This window comes from Mya arenaria, chromosome 8 (genome assembly GCF_026914265.1).
Source record: "Mya arenaria isolate MELC-2E11 chromosome 8, ASM2691426v1".
Taxonomy (NCBI): domain Eukaryota; kingdom Metazoa; phylum Mollusca; class Bivalvia; order Myida; family Myidae; genus Mya; species Mya arenaria.
This window is the reverse complement of record NC_069129.1, coordinates 32,471,209-32,487,887: the sequence shown is the minus strand read 5'-3', so window position 1 is coordinate 32,487,887 and position 16,679 is coordinate 32,471,209. Positions and strand designations below refer to the sequence as shown.

The 16,679-nt window shown below is 34.1% G+C and overlaps 1 protein-coding gene across 1 annotated transcript in view; it reads right to left on the bottom strand.

Annotated features, from left to right (window-relative positions):
* The window catches only part of LOC128242200 (E3 ubiquitin-protein ligase Su(dx)-like), a 29,438-nt gene extending 13,434 nt beyond the window's left edge, over positions 1 to 16,004 (bottom strand). Inside the window, exons 1-7 of the mRNA XM_052959278.1 lie at positions 15,912 to 16,004; positions 11,589 to 11,672; positions 10,733 to 10,880; positions 6,460 to 6,584; positions 5,060 to 5,200; positions 2,686 to 2,817; positions 2,072 to 2,279 (exon numbers count right to left, since the gene is read on the bottom strand). Coding sequence (XP_052815238.1) covers positions 2,072 to 2,279; positions 2,686 to 2,817; positions 5,060 to 5,200; positions 6,460 to 6,584; positions 10,733 to 10,880; positions 11,589 to 11,649 — 815 coding nt within the window. The 5' untranslated portion in view covers positions 11,650 to 11,672; positions 15,912 to 16,004. The remainder of the gene's footprint in view (positions 1 to 2,071; positions 2,280 to 2,685; positions 2,818 to 5,059; positions 5,201 to 6,459; positions 6,585 to 10,732; positions 10,881 to 11,588; positions 11,673 to 15,911) is intronic.
* Positions 16,005 to 16,679: the final 675 nt, after the last annotated feature.

Genomic DNA, 16,679 nt, shown 5'->3' with positions numbered 1-16,679 from the left:
TGATTTGGTTTCAATTCAGTCATACAAGGTTACTCACAATACAAGAGATCTCAATTGTTTGAAACACCGCCCAAAAATTCAATGTTCTTAAAGCATTAGTAACACTTATAGCCATTAAATTAATTTTTTTCGACCATTACTAAAAACAACTACGATCCAAAGTTTAGTCAGCCTTCTGATATCACAGGTTTCCAGAGTTTTACACAAAAATTGGCTCATTCCAAGACAATTGTCAAAATGATCAATGTGTAAAATTACAGCTTTAAGATCCGAAATCATTCACAATCACAATTAAATCATTCCTTGGGTGGTATTCAATATTCAACTTATGTCAGTCTTATGGTCATACATCATTGACTTCATTCACTGTACAAGTCTGTTATTAATATTGAGTAATCCGCTTAGCTACATCATTCTTACATCCAATTAAGACCAATATTGCATACCATCCCTGATGGGGTATCACCTACCACATTAATCATCAAGTTGAATAGCAAATCGACAGACATGTTTTGAATACATGCAGGCTTTAATTTCCTTGTTTGTGCGGACAAGCTGATATGTCGGTGTTGTGAATTTATCATCAATATGTTAAAGGTACTTGTTTAAGACCAGTATTCAAATTTTATATACCCTAAAACCTCTCTATTCAGACCACCTATGGGACCTTGAGAAAATGGTGTAATAGTGGGTTGGTCTCATAACGGAGTTTGTGTTGATAAGGGTTGTGCATGGTCAAGTGATGGAATACCTTATATTCTTACTATGTAATGGTATTGCACAGTACATATTTTAGTTTTGGTTTAATCTTAAGTGATGTACCAGGCAACATGTGCCACTTTATTTTACAAATATGGAGCTGTAATTTGGGACTGCAATTGTGGCCGAGTGAATACTATTCAAGCAGACAAAATAAATTAAAAGTTCTGTCATTTATTCATTACATCATACATTATTCAAATTTCAATGAATAACGCTGCATTAAAACAACAGTAAGTTGAACACAGTTGCAATTTACGCATAGCCCTTAGTCCTAACTCGTTCTGTACATTTTCAATTGAAAAAAAACACTTAAGTGCATCCTAGTGAGTGTTTATCAACAATGGCTGAGTAACGTTCATCAAAGGCAAAGTAATTCTCCCGGAAAATCCAATCAAAGCATTAAAATCAATCAAAAACCCATCAGTTATCAAACACTTCCGTGTTTCCACTCTAACCATGAGCTCTATCATTAAGCAGCTACATAGCTGTTGTAAAGTGTTCAGTTATTATCCTTAAATTGGACAGGTGATGTAAACTTCTTTATATATAAGGGACTGGATTATGTCGTCGTATTACTGAATAATGGGGTAGCCATTTTATAAGGGTTTAAGACCATTGAATTACAGAGGAAAAAGTTGGGTTCTAAAAACAAACAGTCTCATTAGCCCGATGGTCGAGAAAATGAGGTGGTCGTACATAGGGATTTTACTGTATGAGGACATTGAAAACTTGTACTGCCCCTATTTATGACATCATCACAACTACCCACAACATTTTTCTACACAATTCGGATAACGATCAAACAAGAATAGAAACATCTTTGGGAATAAGAGTGCATCTTCAAAATTATTTTCACTTTTCTCACTTTTCAATAAGATGTATCACAATTGTTTTAATTTACCGAAAGGATGAATAAAAATTGAAAACAATGGTTCTCATGATGGATAGCATGTTTTATTTGAAAGAAAAGTGCCCAAGCATTTCTAGCTTGGTATTTCTAGCTTGGTATTTCTAGCTTGGTATTTCTAGCTAAGGAGACGTTGTTGATTACTTTTAATCTTTAAGGACCTACCAGTCATTTAATAAAAATGATTTGTGCATTTTCACATAATAATAGCATGGTTACTTTTTAATAAAAATTAATACTTTCCATAAATGCATTATTCAGTGGTAGTTAAAGGTTTATCACTCAAAATTTATGTTTGCTGTACATGTGTATATATTCGTTTTAAACATGAGTGTCACTTTAAAATTTTCTCTTTATTACGTTCCTATGAAATCACTCATGCCTCAAAGTCAGGTCACTTACCCAGGTGGCAATGGTTGCGGCCTTTCCCATGTGGTTGTTCTCGTGTTATGATCAACATAGTAACAGCGTGCCTGGGGGTCAGTCCTCATTTCCCAGCCAGCAGGAAGAGGCTCATTGTTGTTATTAGAAGGATCGACATTGCCTGAGCTTGTGGCATCGATAGACGGGGGTGCTTCTGTGGGAAGGGCTGTGCTTGTGTTTGTGTCTCCTGTGTGATAAGAATTATTATAGTTGTAAATGCCAAATTAGCTTGACTAAAGAGGACAATTACTAAGTTATAATTATTCATATAAACCAATTTATTTCGGAGCCCTGGCTTTTCATTATGTTGATTATTTTAAATCATACCAAACAAAACTTGTGTTTTCCCTCAGTTTAAACTCTCTAGTTTGAGGAGCTAGGGAATGATGTGAATATTAAAAATTTTTTTTTATCAAAATCAAGCTTAATACAAGATGATTGATTTGGAACTGAGAGGAGGGTACAATTTCAAACAAGGAAACATATCTATTTGATATTTTCATAGTTTTAAACAGTGAAATATCAATTTTAGTTCACTGATAAATCTCAATAAACCACCTGAAATTATATAATAAACAGAGATAAGCTCCTACCTGTAGCCACATTTGATTGTGAGTTTGAGCTGTTACTGGCTGCCTGCGACGGCACTGGTGGGGCAGGACGGGGTGGGGCAGGTCTTGACCTTGACCTCTCACTGCCAGCATTTGTGGCACCACCAACTTGACCTAGAAAGCGAATGCAAGAGATAAATTGGGATAGTTATTTCACTATTTCAAAAAATTATGACTTTTTTCAAAGTGGTTGAATCTTAATGCTTAACATGAACTCCTTTCCTTTTTCATTATCATAATGTGTATATAACTCATTACCCAGGGGCATAATAAAATCATAGACGCCTGATACTTTTTTTCCTAAATTCATCTGTTGTCAGCATAATATTGGCCATTGCTTAGGTTAAAAAAAAGTACATTACTATTGATGATAACTTTCAAAATGTAAATACTCACATGTTAATCAATTCATTTTGAATAGCAGCCCTGTTATTGTTAACAAGCAAATTCGTTATATTGATATCCCCCGCCTGATTGGGCTTAGTCAAGGAATGGAAATCAATTGTTGATGAAATATATATATATGAGTTTGAGTTTGATTGCAACTGTTTAAAATAAAATAAAAATATTGTAAATAATGTAACATTTAGAATTGACTAAGAATTCTAGTTTATGACTCCATGTTACCCAGTTCCAAACTAATCTAAGATTTCATCAAGGCAAACATTCTGATCAAGTTTCATGAAGATTGGTCCAGATATATGCAATAAATATAGCCTCTAGAGTGTCCACAAGGTTACTCAGTGACCTCATTTTTGACCCCACATGACCTACTAGTTTCAAACTATTCCAAGATTTCATCGAGGCATTCTGATTAAGTTTCATGGAAATTAGAGCAGATGTATTGCCTCTAGAGTGTTCCCAAGATTTCTGTAAGATATGAGCTAGTGACCTAGTTTTTGACCCATATGACCCAATTTTAAAACGCATTCGAAATTTAACCTAAGAGAACATTCTGGCCATTTTTGAACTTAATCAGACCAAACACCACCATAAAATAGCTTTCGGACAAGATTTTTGAAAGATCTGACCGAGTGACCTAATTTCTTATCACATGTGACCCAGTTTAAAACAGCTCCAAGAGTTCATCAAGGAAAACATTCTGATCAAGTTTCATGAATATAAGACCATACATATTGCCTCTAATGTGTTTCAAAGATTTTTTTAAAATTTGACCTAGTGACCTAATTTTTGACCGCATATGCCCCACTTTTACAAGCGGTCCATATTTCATCAAGGGGTACATCATGACCAAGTTTGAACATAATCAGACCAATCATTTCCATTCCGGACCAAACATTTCTAAGATTTGACCTTGTGACCTAATTTTCGATCATATGTGACCCAGTTTTAAATAAGTCCAAGATTTCATCAAGGAAAACATTCTAATTAAGTTTTATGAATATTTGACCATGTAAAATGCCTCTAGTATGTTCCAAAGATTTTTCTAAGATTTGACCTACTGACCTAGTTTTTGACCCCATGTGACCCACTTTTTTAAGTAGTCCATATTTCATCAAGGTTAACAGCATGACCAATTTTGAACATAACTTGAGCAATCATTACCATGATATGATTCCGGACAAGATTTTTCTAAGATTTGACCTAGTGACCTAATTTTTGACCATATGTGACCCAGTTTTATTTCCGACCAAAAGTTCATCCAGGGAAACATTCTGATTAAGTTTCATGAATATTTGACCTTGTATAATGCCTCTAGTATGTTCCAAAGATTTTTCTAAGATTTGACCTTCTGACCTAGTTTTTGATCCCATGTGACCCACTTTTAAAAGTGGTCGAGATATGATCAAGGGGAACATTCTGACCAAGTTTGATCATTTTCTGATCAATGCCTACCAAGATATGGTACCGTACGGATGGACGGATGGAATGACTGAGGGACAACGCCAAAACAATATCCCCCTCCCGAAATCTTCGATTTGGCGGGGGATAATAATGTCAATGATTTTATTCCTGACATCATTAATTGTAACCTGACCTATCAAATCAAATTACAACCCAACAACCACCATTTAAGGGTGATAACAATGACATCATAACTCATAGCGTGTTATAAAATATGAACGTCAAGTTTTATCTATACAAAGGTCTAGGCAAATGTAAATAATGCATGTTTCGCAAGGAGGTGCCTTGTTCTATGATTAAGATTTAAAAAGGGAATTTTATTAAGTTTATCCAGTATTTCAAAGGGATAACTTATTACATGGGTGAAGGCTGAAATTTTTGAAAAACCTGAGAAAAAAAATGGTAGTGGCTATGTGTCTGGAAGCTCCTGTGAATTTACATAATATAATTCACATAACAAAAGCAGATAATAAATAACTCTACTACCCACCATTAGATGTAGAGCTTGAAGACAGTGACTTCTTTGGGAAGTTTCTCATGGAGACCTTGAGTCCGTCCAGTATCACTGTAAGGTCAGCAGTCTTTGGCTTCCCCTCCACTGTCAGCTGCAGGGACTTACGCAGATTCGACACTGGGAGGGATAAAAAAATGTATAATTATAACAATAAAGATAGCAAATTATGTACCGTAAACCTCATGCAGTGCTCCAGCCAGGATTTGAAAAGGACAGGGTGCTAGGTCAGAAAGGGCACTTTTGATGCGCATTGAATGAGCCCAATTGGGACACTTGCAAGGGCCAAATATTCAATTCTTATCGTGTTGGTGCTGTAATTATTTTCAATACTAATAGTTTGTTATGAAAACTTAAGCTGTTATCTTTACTTTAGTGAAAAAAAGTATATATATTTTTAATTTCTAAACTTATTTCTGAAAATTGACTCTGTCAAAAAAATGGGAACAGCAACATGTAGCCGTAGAGTGCTGGAAAAGGGCAGTGGGATTCCCCACCCAGCTATTTTAGCCTAACTGGAGTACTGATCATGGCCTTCAACTTCATGACTTTCTTCTAATACATGCATGTATTTTAGTTCCTATTTCCGGTGTTCATTGAGGTATTCAGCCTCTAAAAAATCTCTGAAAGCATGCAGTTTTACTTCCTCCAAAACTTTCATTCTCCAGCAGAAATTGAAAACTTTCCAATAGATAAAAGTCCATGGCCTCCCCCAACCTCAAGATAAAACTCTATCATGTATTTCATATCTTTGCACAGTGATTGAAATTAGCACGCGCACCCAAGCCCTGCAGTATGCACTGGTAATATACTTTCTAGCCTTAACCAAATTTTTTATTTTTTCAATAAGTTTTTTTATAGCAGGGTTTGATAAATAATTTGATGGCATGTCTTAATTTTAAGATTAATAACTTGTTTATTACAAAGTATATAGGTCGCAGAATAAATCCCCATTAGGGGTACTTTCTCATGGCCTCTCAAACCGGACACCAGTACTAGTTTCTACTAAAGAAACAGGCTTGAGATTGATTCAACAAGCTATCAACTTTCATCACAACTGAGCCAAAAGAAATTAGTATAAACCAACTAAAGGTCTTATTTCGATGACTATTAATATAATGAGGTTCCAAATTTCCTAGCATATACATCACGTAGTGAACCTTTTACATTGATCGGCTTATGGGGAGTGTTTTATTTATTCTTAGGAATCGAAAAATAGATGTCATTTAAGTATGATATAAAGTTAGATGACCCAAAATGGAAAAATATGACGTGGTCACAGAATGACCAGTTTTAACAAAGGCGTTTTTTCATTCACATTAATAGCGTGATATAATGAGTTATAAGAATATCTGGCATATAAAACATCAAATACATACGCTTCCCCCTGTGTTCCTCGAGAAGACCATGAATGTCAAGGTTGTACACACCCAGCAGCACATTGCCACGTAACGCCTTCACACAAAATATCTTAAACTCGATTTTTGAGTATGGGGTCACCAGGCTGAAAGAAAGAAGAACAATTTGAGGTCACACTGCTGAAGGTTTGTAAGGTTTAAGCCAGGTCTTGAAAAGACCAGGGGTGCTGCAAAAAGGGACAGGGTGCTAAGGGAGAAAAAGGGCACAATGTCTTGGGGTGAAGAATTTGAACATAATGAATTTTACAGAAAAAGTTAGGAATTGTGCTTTACTGAAGTAATATTAGATTTCAACTGCCATATATGTCAAGTTTGTATGAAGTTATAATCAGATTTAAAGAAATATTTGATTAGCAAAAGCATTTAATTCTATAAAGGCAGAAGGGTGCCCATTCTGGTCACAATGAGAGCAAACAAGTACAACCAAAAAGGAGAGGGTGCATCAGCCTTCCATATCTTTATATTAAAGTTATCAGTTTGCTGTACAGTTGATTTTTTTTAAAGTGACACTCTTATTCAAAATCAATACATAGACATGTATTAGAAACATAGATTTTGAGTAATAAACCTTTAACTACTTACTAAATAATGCATTTTTGGAAAATATTAAATACTGATTAATTACACGATTGTAACTATGTATTTAATAGCTGAAAACGCAAAAATATTAAATGATTGGTGAGTGCCAAGAGAATTACTGTGATTCACTATTGTCTCATAAGGTAGAAACACCATGTTTTCTGCACCATTATTTTAAAATCAACTCGGTATCCTTCATAAGAACCATTGTTTTCAACATTTATTCATCATTTTAGAATATTAAAACATTTGTATTAATTGTGGTAAATCTTATTTGGGAATAAGAGTGCATCTTTAAAGTGAAAAGCCCACAATAGGCATTCAAAGATAAAAGTTAATCTTCCTAGGATAATGAAATCAATAATTAAAACAGAAGAGATAGCAATACTATTTTTTTTTAAATACATGAAACCGTTTTATCTTTTCAATGATCATTTGTGTATTCATATTTCAAAGTATTGAAAGGACAAATAATGACAGAATTTATTATGAACAAGTGCAATCACTACTATTGACTTGCATGACATAAAAGCGGTTTAAGCTAAGAGGTAAAGGAAGGATGATTTACCCTGTTCTTTTTTGGTACTACCCTTCTGCCTTCATGGAGACCAGCATATGTACATTCTACATTCATAGAATGCCATGCTTAAGATAATCAAATATTTCTTTTGTTTTGATTGAATATAATAAGATGGCAATAAATACATACAAACTTGACATATTTGGCAGATGAAACCTACTATTACTACAATTAAACACAATTTATAACATTTTCTGTCAAAATGATAATGTTCAAAATACTATTCAGCCCCATAAAATGTGCCCTTTACTCCCTTGGCTGGTATCCCTCTTTTAAAGCTGCACTCTCGCAGATTGAACTTTTTTTTATTTTTTTGTCTTGAAACGAGCCAATTTATGGGAAAATGCATGTAAACCAGTCATATAAGACTAACAAAAAATTAGATCAAATTTTTAAGTTCGAAAGTTGATGTTTTTTGCATTTTTTCTTAAACCATCAGTAACGCTTTTAAACAATTAACATAAATTTTCAAACTGGAATATGAAAATCTGTGATGTGATCCTTTGTCAGTAGTCTTTAATCACTTGTTTGCAGATATTTACGCAAAAAAAGTTGTAAAAACATTAAATCTGTGAGAGTGCAGCTTTTAAGCTGAACCCTTCACCCTATACAATTACTGTATTTAATATGTAAATCAAATAATCTTAATCAATATTGAAGGATTTCAGTCTGTCATGCATAAATGATTGTATCACATTTAATTAAAAAATGCACTAGAATTACACAAAATATTAAACAGCGTTTGCAAATATCGCCAGCAGTTTTAAGTACAGTTTATAATGGGGACACTTGTTACAACTAGAATATCATTACCATTATATAGAATCCATAAATCATTGATTAAGTAGCAAGATCAATCATTGGAAATATAATATCATAGGAACAATGTAAACAGTAAAAGTAGGCCGAAGAAAAACTACCTTCAAAAACAACAATTACTGAAAGGCTATCAATTTTTACATCATTCTAATCGAACAATTCATAAATGTGTTCATACCACAATATTTACTCAGGTTACTGGTATATTATCTTTCAAAGGCACTTTTTTTATACAGCTTTAAAAAAGTTGAGCCTGGTTTCAACAGAAAAATAATTAGGTTACATAGGGGTTAAAAAGTAGAACCCAAACATAGACAACAAATAGAAACGTATATCAATTTCTTTAGTATGAAAATCATTTTGAAATCATTTAAAATTTAAAATGCTACAAAAGTGTTTGAAATAAGCACAAACTTGTAAGCCTTGCGTTTATCAAATATACTATATATACAAGTAATTTTAATCACAAGATCAGTTGTAAAATCCACGAGTTAAATTTTCATTGTATTTCAACATAATTATATATACATGTTTACCGAGTTTATCATGAGTATATCATAATAATGAATTGATTGCTTAATTTTTCTAAATAGCGTTCCTCATTTTTTTGTTATGTTGTTAATATTGATAGAGTTAAAATGATAACATTTAAATCACTCTCATGGAAATAAAAATTATATAATAAATCATAAAATGTGATCTTTAAAGTACAAAATATAGAACACTAAACAAAGGCAGACAAGACATTCATCTGATTATGTGACAAAAATTATATAAACTATTAAACCTAATTTGAAGAGTAACTAATATGTTGAAAAGCAATTAAAATTAAGACCATAACAATTGTAATAAATTTTTCAAAGCCTATCCAATTGTCATGGTCCTAGAATCATCCTTCGTATTCAGGCATTGCCAATGGGCAGTGATCAAAATTAGACTTTTGGATGAACAAGCCCCACTTTCTATACTATTGCTTAGCTTCAAACTTTTGAACAAGCCCTCCTATATAAAATTCAGAATTTGAGCAAGCCCGAAAGACATTTTACAATTGGGATTGTGTAAATTTTGACCCCTGAATGGGTTCGTCATAAAGATTCACATTTAATTATTTAGAAGAGATCTGACAACCAAAAATTCATAAAGCAGATTTTAACCGCCAAATTTCCATTTAGTAACGAAAATAACCAGTTTCCATTAAGTCATTAATTAGTTTTATTAAGTGAGTAATTTAGAACTTCGCGCATATGCCCACTGGGTACTATAATAGCATTTTGGGGCATTTTCCGCTGAACACTAAGAAAGTTAAGATTGATTTTTAGTCTCATAACAATTTTCAACTTAATTGTATAAAAAAAACTAGAAATGTGTCCATAGGACACGGATGCCCCCACTTCGATTTTTTGTCACAGAAAATAAGCCATAATGATTATTCAGGATAATCTGAGGGCCCTAACTCCTAAATGATTAAAGCGATTTCCATGGCTATCGAACTTGATCAAGATATTATGGTCACAAACATGTGTTAAAAGTTTGGTGAGGATTGGACAAACAGTTTTCAAGAATTAGATCGGAAACAATCTTCGGGACATATTTTTCAAGTCTTTTTTTGCAAATAAAGGGCCGTAACTCCTAAATGACAAAAGCGATTTCCATGGCTATCGAACTTGATCAAGATATTATGGTCACAATCATGTATGTAAAGTTTGGTGAGGATTGGACACATACTTTTCAAGAATTAGATTGGAAACATATATTTTTGAAGTATTTTTGGCAAAAAAGGGCCGTAACTCCTAAATGACTAAAGCGATTTCCATGACTATCGAACTTGATCAAGATATTATGGTCACAAACATGTGTTTAAAGTTTGGTGAGGATTGGACAAACGGTTTTCAAGAATTAGATCGGAAACAATCTTCGGGAATTTTTGGCAAAAAAGGGCCGTAACTCCTAAATGACTAAAGCGATTTCCATGACTATCGAACTTGATCAAGATATTATGGTCACAAACATGTGTTTAAAGTTTGGTGAGGATTGGACAAACGGTTTTCAAGAATTAGATCGGAAACAATCTTCGGGACGTACGTACGGACAAGGGCAACCCTATATGCCGCCACTTTGTGGTGGCATAAAAACAGAAAATACATTTGTATAACTTGATTTATATCTAGAGAAAACTACAACTTTTATTTGCTTCATAATACTCATGTTAACGTGTCCAAGTAAATGCTCCAACTTCGGTTTTGTCTTTAAGCTTACATTGTGAATGGTTCATCCCATTTTGGACTGGTAGATTTCTTGCAGACTTCAGTTTTTCTCGGGGGCTGACCATCAATGCTCAGTTCTAGAAACGTATCAGGATTGCCAGAAAACAGCCCACTCCCCGATACCAGCTTTGCTGAATGAACTACAAATGAAAGTAATCATCGATTAGTAATTAATTGAAAGATCAAAGGACAAAAAAGACAATGGTTCCAGAAGTATGGGGTAATCAATATATTCAATCATGAAAAAAACATCTGGAGAAACAAAGTAACATGAATAAGTCGGAAAAGAAATCTACTACTTTATAAACACTTTAACTTGTTTGAATGTTACTTGAAGGTTGGTTTTAACTTAAATGTGTTATAATATTCATCGGACAGTTCCATTAGTGATGGCTAATATTCATGCAACTTTAAACAACAAAAATCAATTTACAATTATTAAAGTGACACTCTTAAAGTCTTATTCAAAATCAATACATACGCATGTATAACAAACATAAATTTTGAGTGATCAATATTTAACTTCTTACTAAATTATGCATTTATGGAAAATATTAATAACTGATAACAAGATTTTAACCATGTATTTAATAGCTGAAAATGCAACAATATTAAATGATTGGTGAGTGCTAAAAGAATTACTGTGATCTACTATAGTTTCCTAAGGTAGAAATACCATATTTTCTATACCTTTCTTTCAAATTTAACTTGGTATCCTTCATAAGAGCAATTGTTTTCGACATTTATTCATCCTTTTTGGTATATATATTAAAACATTGTATTAATTGTGGTAAATCTTATTAGATAAAACCCAGAGGAGCTAAAGAAATATACACATTACTGTATACCTGTTATACTGAGCTGTGAATATTGTGGAGAACTTGCTCCTGGTGCTGCCTCTCCCATCATACAATCAAACAATCTGGGTTCACCTGCAACAACATAACACAAACATATGAAAACTGTTGAGAACTCCAGGTGCTGCTTCTCCAATCATGCAATCATACAATTCAAAACTGTTGCTGCATCAGTATATCCTATCATACAAAATGGCTTCACATGCAACAATACAATGTAAACATGTGAGAATTGTGTTGCCACTCCCATTGATCAATCAAACAATATGGGTTCACCTGCAACAAAATAAAACATCCATGTGAAAACTGTTGGGAACTTGCTCCTGGTGTTGCATCTCCCCTGATGCATTCATACAATCTGGATACATCATGCAACAATATAAAATTAACATACACTTTTATTGATGTTTGAACAGCCTCCAGAGAGCCAATTCCTTTACAGTTAGTTACACAAGACTTTTTAATTTCCCTCAAGAGTGAGTTTTGCTGCCTAACAAAGAGCACTTTGCAGTAATGACATGGGGTAGAAAATCTCAATTTTAATTAAACTCATGAAACCATACAAGTGGACTTTCCATTGCAGTGATCCAGCTAGCCCGTTTTTTCAATGGCGTTGCGCCCGTGCCCCTTTTCTTACCGCCCTTTTTGAGTAGTGCCCTTTTCACAAATGTTCTATTAGTGCCAATTATCCCGTTAGTGCCCTTTTTACTATTGAAATCATTATAAAAGATTTGCAGCCCTTAATCCGCTGTCATAATTGAGACAAATTACATAATAGTTATGATAATAGTGTTCCCGCTTGGTGTCCCATGCCCCCATTGACTGCTTAAAATATGCCATACTGTCCTTTCCTCTTCCCATGTGCCTTGTCCAAGTCATATGACAGCTAATTGTGTATTTGTGTAGTGTGTATTCATAATCGGTCATCTAATCTAATCTAATAATTAGGAAGAGCCAAATAGGGAACATCGGCAGGAGGCGGGGCTATTGAATGTCAGCCAATCAGAACATACAGTGAGAATTCGTTCATTCAATGATGAAAGTTTGCAAAATGCGATAGAAAATGCGAAGGGATGGTGAAAAATGTTGTCAAGCACAATTAAATCTTTTAAAATAATTGTTAATTGTATTGTACAGACGAGACTCGCTATTTCAAACATTGCTGATTTGAAGCAGACGGTCACTGCCGATTTGTAAACATAAGAAAGGTGGCGCTAACACAATCAAATACATCACTTTTTCAGTTAATGTTTTGAAAGTTTATTTGTAAAATATTCATGATGAAAATTTCTTTGTAACCCACATAAATGTGCTAATGCTCTATGTAGTGTTTACCTATCATGTCCACGATCTTGTCAAAATTCGCCGAAACCGCTTGTCAGGACGAATTTGGGAGTTATTTTATCAATGTTCTATGTTTTATAAGTGATTTTTTAAGCAAGGGCAGTGATTTTTATTTGTCATTTTATTCTAAAACATCAGTATTTTAAACATTATTTTACCAAAGACAATTAAATAACAGCCAGGCTGAATGTAACATTCGTACCCAATCCTAATCGTACCAAACTAAGATTTGACAATACCAAAACACGTGATTGGACCGATTGCAAGCGTCTGCTAACAGATAGGCTTTAGAGTGTTCAGCGTAGCGGAAAAAGCAGCTGGTCGCATCGGTCTCATGGTAACTAAGACACTTTTATGACCTATTGGGGGTAGATTTGAATGTGTGAATGACCTGTAAATGTTCGTGTATTACAATTTCTACAACTTTGACTGTACCGAAATTCTAAAAAAAAGAGAAAATATTTTTTTTACACTTTTTTAAATTGAAATCGGTCTGGCTTGGCCAAAATCGGTCCAGACCGGCAAATTGCCGGTTTTAGAAGCCCTGATATGAATGTATATAAGCATAACTTCGCCTTTATATGTCTTTTTAGTAAAAGCCATTATAGCCCACCTGGTAAACTGGTGTTTTGTATTCAAATCTTAGGCAGCAGTATTTGACTATATCAGGGCTCTCGCGAGGGGGCGACTTGGGCGAAGTGGTCGCCTAAAATTCCCAGACTTCGCCCATTTGTATCATCAAAGCGACATTCACTTCGCCGAAACTTTTAGCACATTGTAAATCTGTCAATCAGCGAGTATTTGGCCAATGTCCCATTAGTCAAAACATCACAATAATTAAGTCATTCGTACAAATTGGTAATCTCCTAATCCGATAATTGGGCCGTGTCATCCAATTACCAAAACATCGTCAGAAGGCGGAGCTATTGAAGGCTAACCAATAAGAATGTACATTGAGAAGACCCTGATCAAATGATATAAGTTTGTTAAAAAGAGATAGAAAAGGCGACATAATTATGAAAAATCGAGTCAAGCATTAATGAAGTTAAAAAGTAATTAATATATATGTATTGAACAAACAATGCAAGACATTTAAACATTGTTGCTTTTGAAGCAGACGGTCATATAGCCATCTCGGCAAGTAGGCTAAGAAAATCAATAACATGACGTATCACCAAATATTTGATTGGTTTTAGTGAAATGTCCATGATAAAAATTGATTTGTAAACACAAATGTTTACTTACAGTGATTTTCTCCTGTCACAGTTACGATGTCAAAAAAAATCGGCGAGATCGCCATTTTGTCAAAACAATTTTCCGATTTAATTTTTCAACCTCCCATTATGTATTGGTAATTTTTATTATCAAGGACACTGATTTAAATGTCTTTTTTTTTTAAATGTCAGTATATTTAAAATTATTTAGCAAGAGACAAGTAAATAACAGCATAGCTGAATGTGACATTCGTAGCCTATCCCGAATGTACCAAAACAACATTCGTTCCCCTACTATATTGACAGTTCATTTATAAGGTCATTTTGATAATTTCGAAACCTTAGCTGTCTTTTTTTGTTTGTTTCATTTTAGATGCTTTTTTGAGATAAACTATGTGACATTGACGAATACACTTTTGCTGAGCCAAAAATGATACATTATGTAATGAACATTTTATATAGTTATAGCAATCAATTTTAATGTGAATATAAACTTAGGTGAGTGGTATGGCATAGTTTTTGTATCAGGTGTTACGAAAAGTATCACTTCTCCCTAAAGTCTCCCCACTTCTCCCTAAATTGGCTGAAGGGAGAAGTCACTTCTCCCAAAATTTCCAGCCTAGTGAGAGCCCTGCTATATTCCAATTAATTTTCAGACACTGTCTATGTCATGACAAAAAAACAACGCACCAAACGTAGATATTTTCAAATCCACATATTCATCAAAGTTCTATACATGTGGGTATTTTACAACAATGTAAATGTAAACATCACACCCACCAAATAGAAGTTTAAAACAAGATCAAATTCATTTTTCTTCTCACCAGCATTTTGACATTCAATTTCAAACAAACCTGAACTGGCACAGTTCAGTATCAATGTTTCTGCTGGTTTAGTGATGGAATTTGGAACATCATGAACTTCTAGTATGCATAAATGAACAAGATTAAATGTACCATGCGTGCTAGTCAGAAAATAACATACTGTACAATCCATGTAACTTGTAAGCCTAGAAGTAGAAATAAAGTAAATAACCGTCTCCGTGGACTAGTGGTTAAGCCTCCGCCGGGAGGTTGTGGGTTCGATCCCTGGCTGCGTCATACCAAAAACGTTAAAAATTGGTACAAGTAGCTCCCTTGCCTGGCACACGGCATTTAAAGGGTAGTGCATGGAAAAGTGGTTTATTAGTACTGGTTTAACCCAGGAAAGTTGTACCCCATGTATCGGTGCTTTACACTTAGCAAGTAAAAGAACCAAGGGGTCTCTTCGAAAAAGAGCTAGGGTATCGCACCCGGACTTCCTTGTATCCCACCACTGTCTCTTCAGCGTGCTGTCCCTTCAGCAAAAACAAAGGACCCCGTTGGAAATAAGTGCTTGCACTTTCACGTGTTATCCTTGACCGCAAGGTCTAAAGAAATACATACATACATACATAGTCTAAATATGGCTATTTCGTAATCATTTAAATGAAATAAACATGTGTTTTAACAACTGCTATTGTACTAGTCATTACTCTAAAATGTATTTCGATTCCTTTAAAAAACATGTTCTACAAATAATGTTTTTCCACAGGAACTGAAGCTTCCTGCTTGGTTAAATCACGTTTTCGTCATACACCAATGATTTTGTGGGTTTGTTTTGGCAAACGTAAACAAACAAAAATATAGCTACGTTTTTGGTGAGATCATTAGAATCAACATTGTGTGTAGAATATGATGTGAAATCAGACGCTATATTCCAATATAATCTGACTCACTTTTCTTTATAAATGTTATAACTGTTTAAAGAAGTGGAAAACTAGATTACTCCATTTTGACACTTCGTCCACCATTACCTTAAAATGTCACGTGACTTCAAGATACATACGATTTTTTGTATTTATTTCAAACTAACCATTTATGAACCATTTTGCCACATGATAACTATTAGTTTAATGATGTATTTGACGGAAAAGAGATAATAAAGCAATTTAAATAAAAAAAATCAATTTACGGTTACAATACACCATTATACAACGCGAAAAATGTATACCTGCTTGGATAACATCCCTTGTGCAATAGGACACTTTCAATAGACAATGAAAGAAAAGACAACAGTTATATAGACCTAAAATTCATAATTTCTTCATATTAATGTCATATTACTATTTTATAGCTTTTATAGAGATAAACATAAGTGTGTGCAATTTAATATTTCCTTATGCACTTGGCATCGTGATAAGGAAACACCTACCGTCATATATGTATGATAACCAGTAATATAAAGTATACACGATGCTCTGAGTTGGATTTTAACCTAGAACCATACGATCAAGACGGTCCGAAACACTTAACACCCGGCCATCTCAAACGCTGGAATAAACACTGATATCATACATGGTTGAATTGACAAAACATTTCCCAAGTCATTGTTTGGAACATCGTCGAATACCCATGACTGACTCATTCCGCTACACTCCATTCGTCAATGGATGTAAGAACAGTAGCGGATTGTGTCGCATGTGAGTATCAGAATATAACTTTCG